Raw genomic sequence first — 21,818 nt, 5'->3', positions numbered from 1 at the left:
TGGTTTGAGAAGCCTTGTTCTCCATGGCCACTTTCTATAGGACTTTGGCGCCGATTGCGCGTGGTTTAGTACGCACTGCGGTCTCTGCTGTTTCTAATGGTAAGTTTAGGGTGCGGTTGGATGATACTACTGGTGGTTGGTGGGTCTGGAAGATTGCTAATTCAGTCATTAACAGCGGAGACTTCATGTGCTGCTGCCCGATTCTCTACGTCAAGTAGGTGTATATTTTGCTCAGCTCTTATTTTGAAAGGGAGCGTAACGCATTCTAACAGCTTGACTAGCTCGAAGAATGGCCACGTTCAGCCGTGAGAAGCCTCATCTCAACATCGGTACCATTGGCCACGTCGATCACGGCAAGACCACTCTTACTGCGGCCATCACCAAAGTTTTGGCCGAGAAAGGCTATGCTCAGTTCAAGGACTACGCTGCTATCGACAAGGCTCCTGAGGAGCGTGCACGTGGTATCACCATTTCTACTGCTCACGTCGAGTACGAGACGGACAAGCGCCATTACGCCCATGTCGACTGTCCTGGTCACGCTGATTACATTAAGAACATGATTACAGGAGCCGCTCAGATGGATGGCGCGATTATTGTCGTCGCTGCCACTGACGGTCAGATGCCCCAGACTCGTGAACACATTCTTCTCGCGCGCCAGGTCGGTGTCCAGCACTTGGTCGTCTTCGTCAACAAGGTCGACACTGTTGAGGATAGTGAGATGTTGGAACTCGTCGAGATGGAGATGCGTGAGCTCCTTTCGTCTTATGGGTTTGATGGTGAGGAAATTCCAGTCATTATGGGTTCCGCTCTTTGCGCTCTTGAGGGCCGTCAGCCCGAAATCGGTGAGCAGGCAATCCATAAGCTTATGGACGCCGTCGATGAGTACATTCCTACTCCAGAACGTGATCTTGAGAAGCCGTTCCTGATGCCCATTGAGGATATTTTCACTATCTCTGGTCGTGGTACTGTTGTCACTGGTCGTGTGGAGCGTGGTAGCTTGAGTAAGGGCGAGGAAATTGAGATAGTCGGTTTCAACCCCCAGCCGATCAAGACGACCGCTACCGGCATCGAGATGTTCCGAAAGGAGCTTGACAAGGCCATGGCTGGTGACAATTGTGGTATTTTAGTCCGTGGCATCCGTCGTGATCAGCTGCGAAGGGGTATGGTCATGGCCAAGCCTGGTACCGTCAAGTCCTCCAGCAAGTTCCTTGCTTCCTTCTATATTTTGTCCGCTGAAGAGGGTGGCAGACGCTCCGGCTTCACCAACCACTACCGTCCCCAGATGTTCATCCGCACCGCCAACGTCACCGTCGTCTTGAACTTCCCCGACGGAAAGGATGTCGACGAGAACGGTGAAGTCAGAATGGTCAATCCCGGTGACAACGTCGAGTTGTTGTGCTCTATGCTCTCACCTCTTCCCATCGAGCCTGGCCAGCGATTCAACATTCGTGAGGGTGGCAAGACTGTCGGTACCGGTATGATCACCAGAATCATGGACTAAATCTTAACCTTGTAACTGTCACATTGTTTGCTATATGCATACTTGATTAGCGATTATTGATTGTTGGAGTTCAACTTGTATATAGCTAAGCTGGGTGTAAAGGGAACTAAAGGGCAGGTTGACGTGAAAATGCTACCTCATAGTACAATCAAATACACCAATATTGTATAATATACTACATAATAAACTAGATGATCGAGTTTTGGTATTCTAGGACCATACTATTTGATATAGCGTAGAAGAACGAGTAAGGAGTTTACGCTGCTCGTAAAACGGTTACACGGTGGAAGCTTGCCAGCGGGATACTTCACGTGTCTCGTTCGGACACACATAGCTTGACTGCGTTTGAAGCGCTCAGGACATCTCCCATCATCCGTTGTCGGTTTTCTCGGACTATATCGTCGGGCCGGCTGTCACTATGCTCAAGGTCGTTGAATCGATCATGGGTAGCATAGCCAAGTGCATTGGCATGCCCAAAGACCCGTTAAAGCTGTTTTTAACCTTCATTTTGTCATATCCATTCTGCGCGGTTCTCAAGCGGTTACCAGATTCCAGACCTATTTATAAGCAGATATTTTGCTTAAGGTACGCTGTTCATATGCAGATCTGCATTTTTCGGGTCAATGGAAGTAGTCTAACAAGCTGGGGTCTAAGTGTATCCGCGTTCTACTTACTCGGCATCTTCAATTTCTGGGGGGGCCTTCAAACTCTACTGATCTCTTCTTTTGGCACGTACGCACTGGCCAAATATGTCAAGGGCCCTCTGATGCCATGGGCAGTTTTTGTCTTTCTTATGGGACACCTAACAATCAACCACATCCATCGATACTTCAATCCGTTGTGGGAGAGTGAGGTTGACATTACAGGCGCGCAGATGGTGCTTGTGATGAAGCTATCAGCCTTTGGATGGAATGTTCACGACGGCCGCCGACCGTCAACTGTATGTACATTAGTCTTTCCCAGTCGTGAGTGTAGCTAAACGGTGTTGAAGGAATTGAGCTCGATTCAGAAAGACCGCGCTTTGACAACGCTACCGCCTGTCATTGACTTCTTGACCTACGTCTTCTTCTTTCCCTCCCTCCTAGTGGGACCGTCATTTGACTACGCCGAGTTTAGGCGGTGGCTTGATTTCTCTATGTTTGAAGTTGAATCGGCGGCGAAACAAGCCGTGAACGGCAAACCGCGAAAGGCCCCGCGTAAGCGAAAAATTCCACGAAGTGGTCGCGTCGCTGCACGCAAAGCGCTTGAAGGTGTGCTGTGGATTGGTCTGTGGATTGGCTTAGGCAGGGTCCTTTCGCCTAACTATATACTCTCGAACGAGTTTAGGGCACGTCCGTTCGTATTCCGCATCTTTTATTTGTGGCCGCTCGGATTCTACTATCGACTCAAGTATTACGGCGCGTGGTCGCTTTCGGAAGGTGCATGTACTTTATCCGGATTGAGCTACAATGGCGTTGATCCTTCTACGAATAAGCGAAAATGGGACCGCGTGAAGAACATTGATCCGTACAGGTTCGAAACTGGGCAGAATACGTACACATTGCTGGAAACGTGGAACATGAACACAAACAAGTGGCTCAAGACGTACGTGTACCTGCGTGTGACTCCCAAGGGGAAGAAGCCGGGATTCATCAGCACATTGATCACTTTCCTCACGTCCGCGTTTTGGCACGGCGTGTCTCCGGGATACTATCTCACATTTGTGACCGGGGCCTTCATGCAATCATGCGGCCGGGCTGCTAGACGATACATTCGGCCATTCTTCCTAACACCAGATCTGAGCCAACCAAGCCCTTACAAGAAGTACTATGACGCTGTCACGTATGTGGGCACACAGTTAACGATGGCATATGCAGTACAGCCGTTTATGCTGTTGAGCTTCAGTGACAGTGTGAGAGCGTGGCTTACTGTCTATTTTTACATTCACATAGGATTGTTTATTATGACCGCTCTCTTCTCAGTAAAGTCCGTCAGAAAGAAAATCGAGGCAAAACTTGCTGCGCGGACGGTTACCGCCTCAAAACTCGAGCGACTGCGGTTTGAGATCGAGAACGCCAGAGCGAAGCGCGCGCCATCCGAGTTGCATGCTGGACCAGACATTCAGGAAGCTTTGCATGAGCCATCGCTTGGAATTCCAGATGGTGACGTAGAAGAGGCCGTGGAGGCCATGCAGTTGGACTTGGCGGAATTGAGGAATGATTTAGAGCAGTTTAAGAGGCGGACGGCGATGGTGAGTCGTGATGCAGGGACAAGGCCAAAGAGGAAAGTCTAGAGTGCGTGTGTAAGTCCGGTTGGACAAATAAACTGTTCGGCAAGGAGTATTTTGTGACTTCTGTGTACATTTTTGATACAATTAATTTATGTCCGGAATTTGTGGTAATGTAATTGACATGATGCCTGATGTCACCATTCTCTCGGCCGACACAAATTTGAATACCCTAACCTGCAGACTTGTGGCATGGCACCCCACAATCCTCCAACTTGAACGTAAATTAATCATGGATGCTATCCTCACGAACACCAGCCTAGTCCACAGGACATAAGAAAGACAGAAATTAAGATTCCATAGATTCATATATAAGAGAGGCCAAGTGGCCTTGTTCTATATTCCCATATACACAAAATCATGAGAGAGAAAATTTACCAACAGAAACACCAACACCCATCCTATCATCATACAAAGAGCATTGCATTAGAGAAGCAAAATGCATTAGAGAAGCAAAAGATTACAATATTTAACTACGGATATCTGATATAACCAACAATATCAAGCCCCAACAACCGAAACCGTAAAACCAAACAAAACCCATCATTGCCGCGCTTGAATGAAAACTGGGGCTGGCAAACACAAGCGCCTTAGACATTATTGTGATATTTGAGATTAATCGTATTCTAAAAAAAATAGCAATAATAACTTTAAATAACAGCGTCGTATGGCGGCGGTTCATCATTCACCGCAGTTCCAGCTGGAACAGCAGTTGTCGTTGTGTTCACGGGATTGGCGACAGGTACTTCAACTGGAACGGCTGGAGTACCATAGCTCGGAGCGGAGTACGTTGGAAGTTCGTCAATATGGTTGATTCCTTCCTGCATTCTATCTCTTATCCGTTCAAAGCACTCTTGGAATTCAAAAGCGCCGCCGTCCTTAAAAGTGACAGTGACCTCAAGCGGCGACCCTGTTGGCAATCCGCCGTCTTGCACGGGGACCACGACGCAGGACCACATATTTGGCCCGAACCATGGCTGTGTAATATGAGAATCGTAAACGTTTCGAAGCGGTGCAGCGAAAGACTGAAAGACGGAGGTGGGAGAATCAGGGAGGTACAGAAGACGATGGGAAGTCAGTATGAGTCGTCCTTGGGAGGCGTCGAGCTTCACAGAACGGGGAATAGATTGTGAATTGCCCGGGTAGACGGAGGAACCGGACGGCGATTGATTCCCGACAGGTCTGAGCTTGAAGGAGGTTCTTTGAGGGGCACGATAAATAGTAGTTTCGTGAGGTAGGGGGACGTATGCATCAACGGGATTCCGCGCCAGCATAACCCAGTTGAGGGACATGGCGAATATTAATCAATGCGTCTGTTGACGAAATGGAGTCGAGCAATGGCGCGTAGTATGCTATAGGCGGGAGGATAAATCTAGGAGAGTGACAAGCGGATGATATGACGTTGAGCCAATGATATTTTGTTGAAGCGGTCGTCAGCATGTTGTAATTATTATTATACTTCGACAATGTTCGACCCTGACCACGCACTAGAGCGCAACGCACCCGAACGTGTTGTGCGGCGGTGCGCTCGTCATTGAGTTAGGTTAGGGTTATCCAATTTACCCGTCAGGAATGCACACTTACTTGTATTAGACGGCCGACCAGACATACAAAATTAGCAAGAAATACAACAAAAATGTCTGGTGGTTTCGCCCTGCCATGGGTCACAAGTGACAACGGCCAGCTCCAAGAAGCTGGCCTCTCATATGTATATATGTATATATATATATACAGAAAAATAACAGGAACATAATAGTGATAGAGAAAATTCTAACACCGTTCCTTATCCCCCGTGCCCACAGTCGAGTACGCGTCCCCGGAACTGGTAGTGTCCAAGTGGCTTGGATCTCGCCATCCTTGGACTTACCCTTGCTCCAGGGCGAATGAGCGCACTCGAATTAGAGAGGATCTCAGTCCGTCAGGACTCCACTCATGCCCCCAGATGAAAGACGCACCTTCCAGACGAGATCCGCGATGACGCCAACAGCTTGATGGCAAGACCTCTGAGAATTGAAAAGATGCCGTCTCCAAAATCCTATATCAGCCGGGCCATTGTGGACGTTTTAATAATGATAATAATAACGCATCGCGAATTAACACATTCGGCGTGATTGGCCACAGTATAGCCCTAACCTCAGCGGAAAGCGCGGGGATGCCTCTGTTTTGGTGCCTTTGCTGAGAAAACGCTTGCACATATTAAAATATGGAGCTTCCTGCAGGATCTGTACCAGAACAAGCTTAAGAGCGCCGCACCAGTTTGGGAGAATGATACAACTGAGCATATGTTTCTGTTAAAGCGAACAGCTACACTTACATCGTCAGTTTATTCTAATTGCTACTTGCACTGTGCCCAACTTCCATCGGAACCCGTTTGCGCGTACACACCGTTGACTGTTCTGCTCCATCCGTGGCTTGGTGGGAGCCCTCCTCTATCTAATTGGCGTGGAGTACTACGACTACTCTCGTCGACGTTCGGCTGAGCGGCAGGCGTTCTTTCTTCACGCCTCAGTTCACCGCGTGCGGTTTGATCCAACAGCGTCTCTCCTCCGTCACCCCGCTCGCATGCCAGCATAAATAATAATGCCTGTCTCTGGCAATCCTCAATCAATCCCGTGCTCTCCGTCAGCTGCAGGCCAACAACACCGTCATGAACTCCTACCAACCTCGTCCGGAGAGCACGCACACGACAGTAATGATGATTCGGCTAAGCACGGCTCCAATGAGCACCACCACAAACTCGGCCACTCATCCCACCATGGCGGCCCAGGTGGTGATAAGCGAAAGTTAGTCATCGCTTGTATCGCTTGCAGGAAAAAAAAGGTTAGTCTATGTTTGCAATGTCTACGTCGCTTTTGTTGTCTGTTAGGTATAAGACTAGCCCATGTCTGCATATCCGCTACCTTGTACCTAAACCCTTGACACAGTTTTCCAGAAATATCTACTAGACTGGTACTGATGGTATTCAAGGTCAAATGCTCTGGCGACAGACCCGCGTGTGGGAACTGTCTCCGGCTCAATGTCCCTTGCCAATATCCGGCGGTCAAAAACCGAGGCTCAAGGTTTGGCTACCACGAGATGCTAAACAAGGTTCGTAGAAACTTCTACTTTTCCAGTGCTGTTTGTATATTGATGTTGGACTTTTATTTTGAATATTGGGCTCTGGCACCTTTTCCGCATTTCTGCCAAGCCGGATAAGTGATTCCGCTATATATGGCGCGAGCGGATCCAAATTTACATCCATCGTCAAGGCGACGTCCAATTATTATCAGAATTAGCTATCGCGATGTTTCTGTGGATACTGCTCTAAGGGCCCTTTTCTGTAATATTTGACTAACATTTATCCTTTAGCGACTCGAAATGATGGAACGCCACATAAAACCGCCTGCTGTGGGCAATATTTCGTCACCTTATCATGCATCTAAGCTGTCGGCATCACCGTCGTTGCCAAGAGAACATTCAGATTCGAATTCATCTACGTCGACCAACGTCATCACTCCGGCGGCGAACAGTAGTAATGCCTTCGACCTTTCCACCAACAGCGCATCGGCAAAGCAGAGATTGAAACGTGCAGCGGATGGAACATTCAAGGGCCTGGGCTCTGGTGTGGATCCGGCGACTGCTGATGACGATGTGGATTCGGATTTGATTCACAGTCTTGGAGACACCGTCGGTAGCGGCGACGCTGATTCGCCCACGAGAGATCGTGTTCAGGTCAACAGTGTTTTAGCGAATGTGAATATGCCCGACTTTGAAATTATTCATCATTTGACGGAGTTGTATTTCCGGTATCTCAACAACCAATCTTATTCGTTCTTACACAAGCCGACATTTATTCCGCGGCTGCGAGCTGGTCAGGTTAATCCGCTCTTAGTTTTGGCGGTTTGTGCTGTGTCGGCAAGATTTTCACGGCATCCACAGATTATGACCCAGCCGCGATACTCTGCAGGTGAACCATTTTTACAAGAAGCTAGGAAATTGTTAAGTCAGGAATTCGACGAACCCACAGTAGAAACGACGCAGGCCATATTGATCATGGGTTTCAACGATTTCTGCGGTCTGAATGGCGGTCGTGCAGCAATTTACTCTGGCTTGTCAATGCGAATGGCGGCAACTCTCGGTCTCAACAAGGAAAGCGACGATCAAAACTTGAGCTGGGTTGATCGGGAAATACGGCGGAAAACATGGTGGAGTGTGCTAGTGTTTGACAGACTCGCGCATTCAGGTCCAAAGCGTTCATTTTTGCTGATGGAAGAGGAATGTCAAATTCAGCTTCCCTCCAGTGATCATGCATTTTTGAACAACATACCTGTGGTGACGGAACTCCTGACGGGCGAATATCCGCCAAACGATCCAGAACTACCGCGCGTGTCATTAGATCTCCCCGGATATCATGTCAAGTCGGTTATTATGTGGGGTCATATCACTTCATACGTCAATATGGATCGAAAGAAGGAGAATTTTGCGCCTTGGACAGAATATTCGGAGTTTCATAAGCTTGAACGTGAGATCGACAGCTTCTATTCGTCACTACCTCCTCATCTGGTTTATTCGAGGGATAATTTGATTGCGCTGGACGCAACACAGCAGGCTGGAACCTTCGTTCACATGCACGTTTGCATTCAACAATCCCTCTGCGCTCTGCACCGATGCATTTACCCATACGACCACTCAAACTCCAAATTCGAAGCTCCGCCAATCTCGTTTATCGAAAGGTCGGCGAATAAGCTGACCGCTGCTGCATGTGCGATCTCCGGTATCCTGAACGACACACTCCAGGTTGAAGATGTGCTTCCTGCGGCGTTTGTTGGCTTTGGCGCATATAATTCGGCGACGGTACATATAGTAAATGCGTTCTCGACTGATTCTGCGATTTCGATGATGGCCAAGAAGCATTTGACTGTGAACTTGAAGTTCCTCGTGCTCCTGCGGGAATACTGGGCTATCGCTGGTGGCTGGTGCACGACGCTGAAAGACAGATACTTCCACAAGCTTCAGCTTGAAGCTGATGTCGTTGACCGCACGTCCGCAATTTCAAGGCCACCATCGCCAACAGTTAGGTACGGCACATTGGACTACGCAGGTCCTGGAGCGAGCCCATCCGCTGCGAAGTCAGAATCGAGTGGGACGTCGCCGCGAGGTTCAAATGGACGGAGAAGTATCCCGAGCTCGCAACCACCACCGCCGACTTCACAGTCTCTCATGGCACCGACGCCTGTGCTTGCAGTTATGACGGACATAAGCCAAACGGCGCCGCAGCAAATGCTACCACCATTACCTCGACAACCGCGGCAGCAGCAACAACAACAACAGCAGGCATTCACAGAGACGCTTGTGCTACCGCCCACGTTCCCGCCTATCGAAGACGAGCAGCCCAATCCGTACCAATTCGAGTTTGACGAGGCATGGTTACGCGCATTGGAGAATAACAAGGATCAGGTTGTTATCGACACGGATAGGGTTGGGGAGAACTCGTTCTTAGATTTTGGGTCTTCCAACTGGTTTATCGATATGCCAGCACAAACGATCCCACAAGCTGCGTTAGTGGGGGACGTGGCTCAGATCGTCCAGATGCATCCGCAACAGCATCATCAACAACACTTGCCACCACAACAGCCTATGATGGTGCAGCAAGAGCGGAACGAGGGAAACGCGAACGGCATGCAATCAGCTAGCGACTCATTTTTTAATGAGATCTTTGGTGATATAGTTTGGGACTTGAATTCTGCGGCAGCTGGCAACGGCAATAATGTTAATTCAATTGGGAATAAAAAGTGACAGTTGTATTTGTGTAAATTAGGTATACCATTATGATGGACTTTATTTTGGAGTAGACTTTGTCGGAAACTGGGAACTACGGGCTTTGTGTTATTGTATCGACTGTTGTGTTCGATTTTGTAACAGGATCTCTGAGTTGTATTTTGTAAACTATGAAGTTGTGCAATAGGTGGTTAGCAATTCAAAAGAACAGGTCATCAACTCATTCACATACGTCAACCCAAAAAGCACATTCCAATTCATTACATTACTCAGATAAGCACTCGCCAAGACAAAAAGCAACCTTTTACTTGAGATGCTCAGCGAAGAAGGCAACCTGGGAGAAGAATGCTCTCTCCTTGGCGTACTTCGCGACAGCGATGGTGGGGTCGACACGGCACGCAAAGCCATGGACAACACCAGAGTAGACGGCAATTTCGAAGATGACGCCGTTCTTGGTGAGGATTTCCTCAGTCTTGACTCTGTTGGCGAGAGGGAAGATGGGGTCGGTTTGGGCGGCCGAGATGATCAAGGGCGAAGTGACCTTCTCAACTTCCTCATCAGTGACGAAAGATGGGTGCGCGATGGCGCCGGCGTCAATCTTCTTGTCGCCGAGGAGACGGACGACGTACTTGGCGCCCAAGCAGTAGCCGACGGAACCGATCGACGTTGGCGCGAAGTCCTCCTTGATGTGGCCGAGGACTTTCTCGACGATGGGCTCGATAACCTCTACGGAGTGCTTACCAAGCCAGCCAGGGAGGTCGATCTCACCAAGCTTCTCGAAAGGCGTCCATGGGATGGCGTCACCTTCGAAAAGGTCAGGCACAACAACATAGTAGCCCTGGGCAGCGAAATCATCAGCAATACTAATTCATATCAGCGCTAAAGTCTTTTGGCTTAGAGATCATTCATATGAGATGCATACAGCTGAGTGTTGGAAAGAACGTGGCCGAAAATATCGGTCACGATAAAGATGACCTTCTTGGAAGTCTTGTCACCGGAGACATAAGTCTGGACTACACAACGTTAGCTTATCCGTGTATAATTACAATCCCCATACTCAATTGACAAGCACAATTGATATCCCCGATTTTGTAATTATTTTGTCATCATTATCGCAATCTCACTCAGGCATATCCAGAACTGTCCGTAATTGACCAATCACGAAACCATTCGTCGTCAAACCGTACTGCCTGTGTTGCAAGTGCAACAGTTGACGCAATTGGTTCTCAATTGCAAGGATATGAATGTACTTGGATCAATCGTGAGAATTAATGAAAGTAGGGGTATATACTTCCGTGGTAGTCGATGATCTCGCCGGTAACAGGGCCCTCTGGGTCATATGTTAGTGATCAATGCGGCCATTAACTTGGACGCGGTAGCGAGGTAGGACAAACATACCGTGCTTAACGCCAGTAAGGCAGCATGGTCCAGGGGCGTTAGAAGACATTTTTCAATTGTGTGTTATTTAACGAAGATAGTCGCAATCAGAAAGTCGGACACAGTCAATGCAGTCGTTTTAGCCGGAGAGGCCGTCAGTGGACCCGCTTCAAGGTCGCCGCTTAAGTATCTCCCTAGAAGCTTGAACCCTATCCCAGGGCCTGCTGCCGATAACGGCCAGAGACCCATTTTAAGCTGCCGAGGTTAAAATAAATGCTCCCCTGCGTCGACCGCCAAGTTAAACCGGGCCAATTGTAGTTCACGCTGACGGCGATCCAAGCAATTGGTTAGTACGACTTTTGTCAGAATTCGAATGCGGAATCTTTTAACTACCAAGACTTGCCTACACTAGCACCCATCCTTCGGGTCACATACTATCGAACGTACAGACCAAAGCTATTCAGAGTCACATTCGTAACCGGGCGTTACATATATATACTACAAATATAATTCTATTATAATGACTAATCTTGAATACAGTCGTGCGCATGCAGGTGCCGACGGAGTCGGAGCCGGCAATGACGTTGGAGAAGGTCCATCCAGTGAACGCACCTGCGATAGTTAGAAGATCTAGTTTCATGCTGTATGTTGTATGGAATTCTCACCTTGGCGGCAATTCTGTGCTCTTGTCCTGGATGTCCAAGTAGTGACTCAAAAAGTCCTTCTTACCTGATGCTTTCTCTGCTGCAGGAATCTGTCCGCTCGCCCGCTGGTCACGCCTCTCCTTGATGACATTAGCGACAAAGCGCAGAATTACGAGGCCCGGTGCGCGCCTGATGGCATCCGCAAATCGGTTTTTGTATATAATCTTGTCCAGCCAGGGGATTCTCCAAGATCTGAGTCAGTATAGAGATTCTGTGCTTGACTTGAAGGCAATGTCTCAAATCAGGAATCAAACCGGATTTGGGATTGGGTACCTACTGTGTCATCTTGGAGCAGTCATCGCGGCAGTTGAAGATGGCCGTCACCGAGCCGGTGCCCCTCGAAAAGGGGGTCAGTGAAGCATAGAATTCGCCCTATGCAAGTCGATGTGATTAGCGGCGATACCTAGGTACTTGGTGATATCTAACGAGAGATACAAAATTGGCCCCTTGACGAAACCAGCTTGGTGAGGTACACGGTGGGAATAGCGTCCGGATTGCTGAACATCACGGCACTGGGTCCGATGCGTATGAGCTCGCCGTACTTCTCATGCATCTCCTGATGAATGAGATGGGCGCGTTTTGTGATCACCCACCAGGCCCGCTGGAAGTTGGTGAGGCTCCCCAACAGCGGTCCCGGAATGCTTCTGAGCCGCCACCATGTTCGGAATAGTTGCAACCCAGCGGCGAGCAGTGAAACACCTAGCAGTATCAGGGCGAGATGCGATGTGGAAAGGCTGCTGATTTGCGCTATATTCCCGTGGAGAGGTTTAGCCCGAGCGAAGTTCAGCGAGAACCGAGGAGTCTTGGCAATTTCCTCAAGAGTCCGGATGTGTTTGATCACAGGTTTTTCGGTATCTCTGGGCGTGAGGCCAAATCCATGGACCCGCAGCAGCGTCTCGCGCTACAGGTTGCGTATGAAGCGCTTGAATCTTCCGGCCATTGCAGCATGCTGACTGAACAGCAGGTCTCTGATGTCGGATGCTATTTAGGTGTTGGAGCTGTTGACTTTGAAAGAGGATGCTAATGCTTTCTCAGCCACGGGCACTCTGCGGGCCTTCATCAGTGGGCGTATCAGCCATTACTTTGGCTGGAGTGGTCCATCAATCCCATTTGATACGGCCTGTTGGTCATCCGCAGTGGCAATTTAATCGGCAAGAGACAACCTGGAGGTCCCTACGAGCAAATGACAGTAAGAGCTGAGATATCACATATCCTGCGTAACTACGAATACTACCTGCTCCAAAATCCTGTGAATATCATCATGAAGATAACGAGTAGGCAGCCAACCGCCCCGGACCGCAGCATTTTGCCGCGTCCATGACAATTGCATTCGAATCATTGCTCTTGGTGTAAGCAGCCCTAGCTATATGACGGAAATGACGCTCAATAGGAATCGCGCATGTGCGTGTCCTGTCCGTTCGCGGACAAATTAAAGGTCTGAACAGTTAATTAGGTTCAACTAGCCTTGGACGGGGTTTTTAGCAATCAGATGCACCATTATTATATGATGTAGTTATCAAATAAACAGTCACAACTTCAGAGTTATGGATAGAGCCATCTCTATGCCGGCTGCCGGCCAGTGCCTATCGAAGTTCGAGGATGAATGCAGAAACGAGTTGCAAGCGCACAAACGCTTTTACATGATCGTTAAATTGATTAGGACATCAGAACCCGGATTACGCAGTGCGGCGCAAGCTCCATACCGCGCCCATAGATTGTTATAAGCCGCGCTATCACGCTTCGCACGCGGCCAGACTATCAACTGATTCCTGCCTCATACTTGTCACCTTTTAAACCGAATGTCTTCTGGAGAAGGTCAGCCACTTCTCGCACAGTCTGACCTTCGGGACACCCTAGATGCCATGGCTTCCAGCGATCGGCAAAGTTTACGCTCCGTGAACAGCGAGAGCTCTGATGTAGCTATCGGTTTGCGGAAGAATCTGTACAGCACTCGGTCGTCTGTAATCGCTCAAGTCGGCGCGATTGGGATCTTTCTGTATATCTTCTATCATATCATGGTGAATGACATCATATTCTTCACTGGACACCCGGTAAGAGAAACCCGGATAGTGAGAGCTTCCGTAGTCGTGGCACTAACAGGATGATAGGCATTGAATAACTTTGCCATATTCGCTCTCACTCAGTCAATCATTCTAGTACAGCCAACATCGACGGCGGCAGAGAAGCAGCTAGGCGCTACTGTTCATGGCATTTTCAACGTTATTGCAGGCATCGCGTTCTTTAGTGCCCTATCTATCATCTTCATCAACAAGGCCGCGCACCAAGGCATTCATTTTCAGTCCGCGCACGCCCGGCTAGGTTTGCTAACCTACATTTTTCTCTTTGCGAATGTACTGGTCGGTATTACGCAATACTGGACGCCGTACATATACGGCTCGGTTAATCGAGCTAAGAGCTTGTACAAATACCACAGAGTTGTTGGCTACGTTTCGTTGGCGTTCTCGTTCCTTACTGCCGCGGTGTCAACCACTACGGATTACAACAGAAGTACGTTTGGGATGAACTTCGGTGTTTTATTTGGCATGATCCTCATAACCTCGGTCGGCCTTGCCATTAGAATTCGACCACAAAAGTTCCAGTTCAAGTTCCGACGATCCTAAGTCACACGGCGAAAGAAACCTATACGGAGAACAATTGAATGAATCAAATTAGATATGGATTTTGGTGACGTTTAAAACTTGGCTGGTTTGGTAAAGGTTGCAGGATGTGTGTCGAACGGTGGTAACTTCATCTTTCTTTTACTTTGGGTTCGGTTTATTTTGGTTGATACATTGGATATGCGAATTAGATATACTTGTACGAAATTGATCCGAATAATCGCATTCTGTGGGTCGGGACGCATATGAATCTAGTTTTGTTTCGTGTCAAACGCGTGCCGATCTCCTATCAAATCCAATCGAAACGCCACAAGATCATCAAATATCAAAAAGCAGGGGAGACGAAGAGCTGTATCTGTCTGATATTATTACAAAACCGAATATAAACACATGAAATGGTGGTTAAACATCACGGTACTTTTTGCGTTCCTCCTAATCGTAGTTTCGCTTATCCATATCCTCTTTAATCCCAGTCACCAGCGGCGACCTCGGCAGTGATGGCAGTAGCATCAAAGCCTGTAGCTGGATTAGCAGACGCAAGGTTAACGTCCCACTGATCAGCAGCCTCAACAACTGGGGCAGCCTCGATCTCCTTAGCAGGGGCAGGAATCTCAATAACATCCTTTTCGGTTTCCTCTGGATCACGGTAGAAATAGAGATCCACCATTACACTCCAGGTCTCAACCCGCGAGAGAACACCCCTCAGTCTCAGAATTTCTCGCGCAAGCAACCACCAGATCAAACCAATAGAGTGTCGGCCCTTGTTGTTGGTAGGGATAGCAACATCAACGAAGTCGGTGGGGGAATCAGTGTCACAAAGGGCAATGACAGGAATGTTGACGTACGATGCCTCCTTGATAGCCTGCGCGTCTGTGCGAGGGTCGGTGACGACAATGATTCTGGGCTCCTTGAACGATCGGGTAATGTAGTTGGTGAAGCTGCCCGGGGTGAATCGGCCGGCAATGGCGGTGGCACCGACGTGGGAAGCAAATTTCAGGACCGCTCGCTGGCCATATGGACGAGCAGAGACAACGACGACATCTGAAGGATTGGGAATCGTAACCAAGATACGGGCAGCGAGAACAAGTTTCTCCCTGACAAAATAATCAGCATGCCGTCTCTTCTGGCTGAAGCTAGCACTGCCACTAAAAATCCACATACCAAGTCTTGCCAATGTTTATAATGTTGACACCGTCAGTGCGAGTTTTGAAGACATAAGGCTCCATGTGGGTCTAAACGTAACGCTCCATTAGCTCTCAGCCGAGATAAAATTTCGCTCTCTTTTTTGTGCACTGGTTCTCAGCTCCGACGATAAATATGTTGCTTAGTCACGTTTCGATGTAGATACTGATATATTCCACCAATTCTTCTTGTTCATGAATATTTCTCAATCACGTTGATCCTACCAGTGCACTTCGAGATCGTGTCGAGAACATTCAATTACACACCTGGAGGTTCTTGCTGCCGAGGTGGCATTGAGCAGCCAAAAGGAGCTCAATATCCCGCTGGGCGGGACTCAAAATGTCGGGAACACCGGGCATCTTTTCTGATATCGTATGAAAAACGAGTTGAGGACTAGGGAACAAGGTGTAGATGCTTGAATGTCGACGATACGGGTAGTCACTATACTACACACGGCTGGGACAGACCGGCTGTAGCGAGTGGGTGACAGGTCGCGATTGCGATGTGACTGCTTTCCATACCCTAGCCTCACAATCAGGACTTGGTCCAAACCCAGCCCTAGGAAGAATCTCTAGGGCAACGAGCTCACGCAAACTGAGCACGTGATATGTGTGATCCTGTGAGCCACCTCCTCACCCATCCTTTAGGGAGAGGATTTGAAGAATTTCGAAACTTGCGTTGACAAAGCAGCATTACCCCGTATAGAGTTGATTACGCTGGAATCACAAAGACATTGGCATCGGAAAATTAATAATATTGATCGAGTACTGTTATTGCTACCAAAGTGATTTAACACGGTGGACCGTCAGCACGGCGCAAGGGACAACAATCCCTAGTTTCGCGGCCCCCGACATCACAGGACGTGACGATTGCCAATATCTACAGCTGTCAAAGTATAGGGAACTATCACAATCTATAGCCTCATTTAGTTGTACTGTGCAACGAAGAAATGGACAGAAAAGCTCCACGTCACTCGAGACTGTCACATTCCGAGACGCCTTACTCGCGGCCCCTGCGGCCATCAACCATGGTGAATGGCGATGCCCCGCAAACGCCTTTGCGAGGTCACGAAGGACTACCAGCCCAGGTACGTTCTGTATTTGTTTGAAGAAGCATGGAGGCAGCTGTAGAATGGACATTGACAGAGATTATATACAGACTCCTGGAAGTATTTTCTCGAAAGTGATCTCGATGTTTACACCGTCACGATGGAACAGTCCACGGCACCAACAGCGGATCGACTTTTCTGATGCTCACAACGCAATCCCGGAGAGGAACGCTACTGGGATATCCAATAATGGAGGACCAGTTGAGCAAGGATCCGAGCCCGAGCAAGCTGACAACACCCCTACCCGATACTTACCGTTCCTCTTCTCTCCCGCCAAGGCAAATCCGCCAATCACACCGACACAGTCACTCGAACCACTTGCCTTTACAGCTGTGCAAGTACCGCCATCAGAAGCGCAGACCACCTCGCCAAACCAAATGCTGGCGAGCTTTTTCCGAGAGAAAGGCGATGCCCCTTTATCCAGCATCGAGATGCAAGGCGTCGTGGCATTGATGCGGCAAGCTCAACAACAGCAACTACAAGAGCAGCGACAATCAGGTCCATCGCAATCTTCATTTAGTAGACAGACATCGCCGCCAAGTTCTGTGACTGAGCAGTTGTATCCTAGTGTACCTTCCTTCGCCACGCCTGGTCGTCGTCGATCAGCTACCCCTAGTCTACGTGCTCCACGGTACAATCCTATTCTGACTCCGCAGCCGCGCCGCACTGTTACACCTGCGGTCACTAAGCCGAAGTCAGCCGTTCAATACCCGACAATTTCCACGCCATTTAAATCACGAACCACTACCCCTCAACCAGGTAGTGAGAAGCGTCTAAAGACTGGTTCTGATGTGTCTCTTGCTGTGAAAGCTGAGCCAAAACATGTTCAGTCGGCTGCACTACCGGCAACTCAGCAGGATGCGTCGACTACGCCATCCGCCGGACCTCAGCGACTATCACACACCGCCAGTGCGCTGCTGTCACTTATCGTGCCCGTTGGCACGCCAGCGGAGATTGCTAAAGCTAGAGTGGAGGATAGGAACCGGTTAACGGATCCGTCGATTAAGCCGTTCGTCAACCCGTATGCGGCACCAACTCCATTAGCTGGCACGCCAACTCGTCGCAAACAGGTGAGAAAGGAATCGCTTCTTGGTGCTGGAAGTGCTCGAAAGAAAAGGCGTGCGCTGGATGAGATTGAGAGAACTATTCCTGTCGAAGAGAAGATCGGTGCGTTCGCAAGCGGAGTTGCAAGCGCGACGCCAGTTAGGCCATCATCAAATGCCACTTCTAGTCAGCCTGTTCCGAAGGTATCTACGCCTAGTCCTCGCCCGGCAGCAGATATCCAGATAACAAAATCAAATGGGTCTTCAATGTCGAAACCGTCACCTCCCGCTGTTTCGTCGATCGAGAAGTTTAAGCCTACGAAGTCATCGAATTTGCGAGAAAGCATTGTTATGAATTCTCCGGAGAGTCCGGTAGAGAGTCACAAAGAGCAGTCTGCGTTGTCAACATCCAACCTGGCGTCTGAAACCAGAGTTGTGTCAGGCATCTCATTGTCATTCGATCGTGCTGATACTTTTACTCCGGCAGTAGAGCGGGAAACAAAGAACAGGCCATCTCCTGCCAGTCTCACCATGCCAGCCTCTACATTATCTTTCTCGGTACCTACGCCTACCAACTCGCAGAATTTCAGCAAACCCGAAGCAAAAGATATTCCGAGCGACTTTGATAAGGGTGCGCAGAACGCTAGTCGTATTGCGACTCCTATTGCGGCCACAATCGTTTCTGCCAAGCGTGGCGAGTCAGAAGAGAAAGCGCTATCGACGAGTGACTACAGGGCATATGTTCCGCGATTTTTCTTCTCGGACCCTGCATCTGTTGAGGTTTCCGGTGGAAGTGAAGACGTAAAACAGAAGGCACGCGATGCGCCAGAAAAAGCATTCCAGGACTACAAATTTCGATTTACGTTTCCGGAGATCAGCAGAGCCGCTTCTTGTGAATCATGAGTTAGGCGAGGATGGACATGCCAACGGGGGTTACGCGGGAGCCGTGGACGATGTGTAGTATATGGCCGATAGACAATGAAGAAGGAATAGTTATGAATATTGGCATATGTAATTATCAGGAGAATATATGGTCGCATTTATCCATGTTAACTAATGTTTGAATGGCCCTTCTTTTAGTTTTGTATGCTTAATGTATGATAACTGATCGACGGTGATCTCCCATGTATACCCCGTCCGACTCCGACTAAGAAATGCTTACCGCATATGCATATTATTCAATTTCACGATCGGACCCGAGACAAGTAGAGATCTACAGTCGCACATGTCTGTTCTGCACGAAAAACGAAACTCCAAATGTACCAAGTGAAAATCAATTACGGAAATGTCACAAACAAGGAGATTAACTATACAAAATGGCACAATACTCTATATAACACAGCATATCATTCCAACAGTACAATCGAATGCATTACTTCAACGCCAGAATTGGTTTAATATGACATTTCAAATGCCCATTTGTCCATATTTTTTCAATACACTTCGTCATGATCGCCTGTATTCGACCCTTCTAACTTCAATGCTTATTTTTGCGATCAAAAATTTAGTAACCAACGATCTTTCTCCTGCCGACGATTTCGCCAAGAGAGAAGGCGCCGAAGAGTTGAATGCTATATCCAACGAACTTGAAGAGCGTCGCGCCATTGATAGACTTCAAGGCGGCAAGGAATGCCTCGGGAGAAGTGAAATATGGAAGAACTGAGCTGTAGAGACCCTTGTACGTGCTCTGAAACTGTGCGGTAGTAGGAGGAGCGAAGGATTCTTTAAGGTAGACCTGCTTGGAAACCTCAGCAATGACCTTAGACCAGTACACGCCCTTGTCGGCAAGGCCTAAATCATCAGTTATTAGTAACAAATACGCAATATTGCCAAAGTAGGTATTGTATTGTGAGGAACGTGCAAAAAAGTAAATTGACTGCATCCCATTGCGCATCAGCCTTCTGGCCGAGTTCCATCTGGAGTAATTGGGAGAAAAACTATCAGAATAGCAAATTTTGTAGTCCACTACGTCCAGCCCAGTAAATTTTGTAACCTACTCATGAATCTTTTACAAGCATCATCGAGTAGTTGCTAATCTGGAAGTGGATGAAACAACAACGGTATGTGCACATCACTCTACCAAATACTTCAACCTTTGTGCAAATGTACGCAACTTACTCTTAGCACTGGAAACAGCAGCATTAGCCTTAGCAACAAGACCAGTCAAAGTGGAGTTCTGGCGCATCTGCTGCGCTCGGTATAATGCCCCGCTAATGGGACCGGCCGAAAACATGGATCGGGCCGGCGACGAAACGGATTGTCTAAGCATTTCTGTGCTGTTATAAAGAGAGTATATCGGATGGGTGTACGTATAATCTGGATACGTGTTGACGAAAATGTTTTGATCGTATAATTCGTAAATGGGAGTACTTCTACGACAGGGAAAAATCGGGGATGGAATTTGTTGGTCAACCCGCGGTTCAGGATCTAATGCGGTTAGGCAGCTTGCTCATCTAGGTTTGAAACCAGTTGCAGAGCCAAACAGTGCCTGAATCTTAAAAGTGGACAATATCGTAGGTTGAGCCGAGCGGTACCCTCAAAGTCGCTGTTGCTTAGCAATACGATTGGTTTTTTTGCATTGCACTCCGCAATAAAAGAGCAATTGAGTTGGTATCTGACCGATTATTAGCGCGGCTACTTTATTCGGCCATAGAACCGCACAGTTGCCGGATTTTGTCGCGAGAGAGCTAATTGGCTGATTTCTCCCAGCGCTTGAACATAAGAAGTGCATTTACAGCATTTAGAGTTACCCGGGGAGCCGCCACTTGTCTGTAACCGGGTAATAGTTCTCGTGATGTGCCGACCGGGCCGACTTCGCGTGTTGAAGTCAGCGGCAGACAGACAATCTTCCGAATCGCGCTTTTAGTGCGTCTGGCCCTTTTTTGCCCAGTTGCCTACTTCTCTACCACTTTCGGGATTCCTTCGATTCTTGAATCCGTTAGGAACTGTCTTGTTTTTGGTGCTGGCTAAATCCGATCGTGCCTGAGAGATCGTCTGACCAGATTAATACGCGTGTTCAGACACAATGCATGTCCGTGCTTTCGTAATACCGCTTCTTTTACCGTTGCTCCCTCTCGTTTCCGGAGAGGCGAAGACGCCCGGTATTTTTCCCCTTCGACCATGGACTCGGACTGCGCCCAGTGGTACCAAGGAGACCGTCACGCCATTTGTGGTTGAAGGGATTACCATGTCCCCACGTCCTCCTGTTGTCACACCTACGGTAGCCGTTCCATGGATCAGTTTGAAGAACAACGGCGCACCCCTTACAATAAAGCCTAAGATCAAGAACGGTTACACTGAGAAGGCAAGTCCGACATATGGTACTTGGTTTGCCGAGGAAACTGGGGGGTTGGACCCGGACAGCAGCTCAACCGTCGCCGGTGATGCTGAAGAAGGAGTAGCTGCGAAAGAAACGATCGTGAAGACTGTTATGAACGGCCGATACTACGAGGGTGAGTTTGAGCGGTTGAATCCAGTTGTCAGATGTACTCCTGAGCGATATCTCGAGCATGGAGATCTTGAACCGTTCTGTTCGCCGGCGTCAAACTCTGAGTTATTGTCAGGGCACGCCTATTTCGTTACTTGGTATTCTCGCTATTTCAACGCGACGAAAGTTAGAATCAGTTTATTGGATTATGATACACTCTCAATCACCTCGCCCAGCGCCATTCATGATAGTTCGGTAGAGGAGAATCTGAAGGAATTCGCCTTCTTCACCTCAGAGTGGGTGGACAATGAGTTAGGCTACTACATTTTGGATATTGATCCGAAGTGGGTGGGTAAGCCATTCTCCAAAGCCGTGTATGTTCATTTAGAATCACCAGCCGAAGCTGCTGATGATCTCAACGTCCAGCATGTACCACTTGTGAAGCTCCTGAAGGCGCCCAAGGCTATGCGGTCAAGTAAGCAACGATACGAGGAGCAGACCTTGGAGATGGCGGCTGCGATTCCGCTGTGCGTTCTTGTGTTCTGTGCGTTCCTTGCGGCATTCCATTTCTGCACGCGTAAGTCACGGAAGATTGGGAACATCTACATTGGCGGCCACAGAGGTAATAGAAATCGACAAAGGCGAAGACAGATGACAGGATACGAAAAGCTTGAGGAGGGTGACACTGGCAATGCCGAAATTAAAACAGTTGGTTAAGTTACGTACGGCCATTTTGATTTTGTATTATAACAATAGATCATGAGATAGCATACCTTAATTGGTTATAGAACCTTGGAGAAGTAATGATACGAAGCTTGAAACGCTACGTACGAAG

General features: G+C 48.5%; 11 protein-coding genes across 11 annotated transcripts; 7 read left to right on the top strand and 4 right to left on the bottom strand.

Moving 5' to 3' along the window:
- Positions 1-23: 23 nt before the first annotated feature.
- POJ06DRAFT_191594 (P-loop containing nucleoside triphosphate hydrolase protein) lies at positions 24-1,501 on the top strand (the record flags this gene model as incomplete). Its single annotated transcript, XM_056184851.1, has 2 exons — positions 24-99; positions 282-1,501. The coding sequence occupies 2 exons, from the start codon at positions 24-26 to the stop codon at positions 1,499-1,501; spliced, it is 1,296 nt and encodes a 431-aa protein (XP_056047514.1).
- A 221-nt stretch (positions 1,502-1,722) lies between these two features.
- Positions 1,723-3,814, top strand: POJ06DRAFT_11731 (MBOAT, membrane-bound O-acyltransferase family-domain-containing protein). The gene is made up of 3 exons (XM_056184186.1): positions 1,723-2,086; positions 2,156-2,441; positions 2,493-3,814. Exons 1-3 carry the CDS (start codon positions 1,920-1,922, stop codon positions 3,771-3,773), a joined length of 1,734 nt encoding a protein of 577 aa, XP_056047513.1. The 5' UTR covers positions 1,723-1,919; the 3' UTR covers positions 3,774-3,814.
- Positions 3,815-4,246: 432 nt separating this feature from the next.
- POJ06DRAFT_11773 (uncharacterized protein) lies at positions 4,247-5,412 on the bottom strand. The gene is made up of 2 exons (XM_056184192.1): positions 5,352-5,412; positions 4,247-5,294 (listed from the first exon to the last, which is right to left on the bottom strand). Exon 2 carries the CDS (start codon positions 5,057-5,059, stop codon positions 4,418-4,420), a length of 642 nt encoding a protein of 213 aa, XP_056047512.1. The 5' UTR covers positions 5,060-5,294; positions 5,352-5,412; the 3' UTR covers positions 4,247-4,417.
- A 610-nt stretch (positions 5,413-6,022) lies between these two features.
- Positions 6,023-9,644, top strand: POJ06DRAFT_243447 (fungal-specific transcription factor domain-containing protein). The gene is made up of 3 exons (XM_056186364.1): positions 6,023-6,587; positions 6,735-6,854; positions 7,116-9,644. Exons 1-3 carry the CDS (start codon positions 6,348-6,350, stop codon positions 9,540-9,542), a joined length of 2,787 nt encoding a protein of 928 aa, XP_056047511.1. The 5' UTR covers positions 6,023-6,347; the 3' UTR covers positions 9,543-9,644.
- Positions 9,645-9,689: 45 nt separating this feature from the next.
- Positions 9,690-11,365, bottom strand: POJ06DRAFT_11636 (dienelactone hydrolase). The gene is made up of 3 exons (XM_056184163.1): positions 10,923-11,365; positions 10,447-10,537; positions 9,690-10,387 (listed from the first exon to the last, which is right to left on the bottom strand). Exons 1-3 carry the CDS (start codon positions 10,969-10,971, stop codon positions 9,829-9,831), a joined length of 699 nt encoding a protein of 232 aa, XP_056047510.1. The 5' UTR covers positions 10,972-11,365; the 3' UTR covers positions 9,690-9,828.
- A 958-nt stretch (positions 11,366-12,323) lies between these two features.
- On the top strand, positions 12,324-12,629 carry POJ06DRAFT_235035 (beta-ketoacyl synthase; the record flags this gene model as incomplete). The annotated part of the gene is made up of 1 exon (XM_056185814.1): positions 12,324-12,629. One exon carries the CDS (start codon positions 12,324-12,326, stop codon positions 12,627-12,629), a length of 306 nt encoding a protein of 101 aa, XP_056047509.1.
- Positions 12,630-13,404: 775 nt separating this feature from the next.
- On the top strand, positions 13,405-14,226 carry POJ06DRAFT_235034 (uncharacterized protein; the record flags this gene model as incomplete). The annotated part of the gene is made up of 2 exons (XM_056185813.1): positions 13,405-13,656; positions 13,714-14,226. The coding sequence occupies 2 exons, from the start codon at positions 13,405-13,407 to the stop codon at positions 14,224-14,226; spliced, it is 765 nt and encodes a 254-aa protein (XP_056047508.1).
- Positions 14,227-14,686: 460 nt separating this feature from the next.
- On the bottom strand, positions 14,687-15,764 carry POJ06DRAFT_279625 (ribosomal protein S2, flavodoxin-like domain-containing protein; the record flags this gene model as incomplete). Its single annotated transcript, XM_056189830.1, has 3 exons — positions 14,687-15,317; positions 15,385-15,455; positions 15,672-15,764. The coding sequence occupies 3 exons, from the start codon at positions 15,762-15,764 to the stop codon at positions 14,687-14,689; spliced, it is 795 nt and encodes a 264-aa protein (XP_056047507.1).
- Positions 15,765-16,274: 510 nt separating this feature from the next.
- POJ06DRAFT_11499 (uncharacterized protein) lies at positions 16,275-18,760 on the top strand. Its single transcript, XM_056184142.1, has 2 exons — positions 16,275-16,492; positions 16,564-18,760. The coding sequence occupies exons 1-2, from the start codon at positions 16,355-16,357 to the stop codon at positions 18,457-18,459; spliced, it is 2,034 nt and encodes a 677-aa protein (XP_056047506.1). The 5' UTR covers positions 16,275-16,354; the 3' UTR covers positions 18,460-18,760.
- On the bottom strand, positions 18,760-19,980 carry POJ06DRAFT_11483 (mitochondrial ATP synthase g subunit-domain-containing protein). Its single transcript, XM_056184141.1, has 2 exons — positions 19,675-19,980; positions 18,760-19,347 (listed from the first exon to the last, which is right to left on the bottom strand). Exons 1-2 carry the CDS (start codon positions 19,823-19,825, stop codon positions 19,061-19,063), a joined length of 438 nt encoding a protein of 145 aa, XP_056047505.1. The 5' UTR covers positions 19,826-19,980; the 3' UTR covers positions 18,760-19,060.
- Positions 19,981-20,373: 393 nt separating this feature from the next.
- Positions 20,374-21,779, top strand: POJ06DRAFT_243435 (uncharacterized protein). The gene has a single exon (XM_056186363.1). The coding sequence runs from the start codon at positions 20,582-20,584 to the stop codon at positions 21,698-21,700; it is 1,119 nt and encodes a 372-aa protein (XP_056047504.1). The 5' UTR covers positions 20,374-20,581; the 3' UTR covers positions 21,701-21,779.
- Positions 21,780-21,818: the final 39 nt, after the last annotated feature.

This window comes from Lipomyces tetrasporus (genome assembly GCF_029532465.1).
Source record: "Lipomyces tetrasporus strain NRRL Y-64009 chromosome Unknown POJ06scaffold_1, whole genome shotgun sequence".
In the NCBI taxonomy this organism is placed as follows: Eukaryota; Fungi; Ascomycota; class Lipomycetes; order Lipomycetales; family Lipomycetaceae; genus Lipomyces; species Lipomyces tetrasporus.
Note: the sequence above shows the minus strand (reverse complement) of the source record. Positions and strands in the feature narration are given on the sequence as shown.

Bases quoted from the DNA above. Each gene is read 5' to 3' on its own strand.
- POJ06DRAFT_11731 (XM_056184186.1), top strand. From the start codon at position 1,920: ATGCTCAAGGTCGTTGAATCGATCATGGGTAGCATAGCCAAGTGCATT. The intron at 2,087-2,155 runs GTACGCTGTTCA...CTGGGGTCTAAG, and splicing joins AAGCAGATATTTTGCTTAAG to TGTATCCGCGTTCTACTTAC. The intron at 2,442-2,492 runs GTATGTACATTA...ACGGTGTTGAAG, and splicing joins ACGGCCGCCGACCGTCAACT to GAATTGAGCTCGATTCAGAA.
- POJ06DRAFT_11773 (XM_056184192.1), bottom strand. From the start codon at position 5,059: ATGTCCCTCAACTGGGTTATGCTGGCGCGGAATCCCGTTGATGCATAC.
- POJ06DRAFT_243447 (XM_056186364.1), top strand. From the start codon at position 6,348: ATGCCTGTCTCTGGCAATCCTCAATCAATCCCGTGCTCTCCGTCAGCT. The intron at 6,588-6,734 runs GTTAGTCTATGT...ATGGTATTCAAG, and splicing joins TCGCTTGCAGGAAAAAAAAG to GTCAAATGCTCTGGCGACAG. The intron at 6,855-7,115 runs GTTCGTAGAAAC...TTTATCCTTTAG, and splicing joins ACCACGAGATGCTAAACAAG to CGACTCGAAATGATGGAACG.
- POJ06DRAFT_11636 (XM_056184163.1), bottom strand. From the start codon at position 10,971: ATGTCTTCTAACGCCCCTGGACCATGCTGCCTTACTGGCGTTAAGCAC. The intron at 10,538-10,922 runs GTATGTTTGTCC...AACGTTGTGTAG, and splicing joins CCTTACTGGCGTTAAGCACG to TCCAGACTTATGTCTCCGGT. The intron at 10,388-10,446 runs GTATGCATCTCA...GATATGAATTAG, and splicing joins GTTCTTTCCAACACTCAGCT to TATTGCTGATGATTTCGCTG.
- POJ06DRAFT_11499 (XM_056184142.1), top strand. From the start codon at position 16,355: ATGGACAGAAAAGCTCCACGTCACTCGAGACTGTCACATTCCGAGACG. The intron at 16,493-16,563 runs GTACGTTCTGTA...GATTATATACAG, and splicing joins ACGAAGGACTACCAGCCCAG to ACTCCTGGAAGTATTTTCTC.
- POJ06DRAFT_11483 (XM_056184141.1), bottom strand. From the start codon at position 19,825: ATGCTTAGACAATCCGTTTCGTCGCCGGCCCGATCCATGTTTTCGGCC. The intron at 19,348-19,674 runs GTAAGTTGCGTA...CTGATGATTTAG, and splicing joins TGCTGTTTCCAGTGCTAAGA to GCCTTGCCGACAAGGGCGTG.
- POJ06DRAFT_243435 (XM_056186363.1), top strand. From the start codon at position 20,582: ATGCATGTCCGTGCTTTCGTAATACCGCTTCTTTTACCGTTGCTCCCT.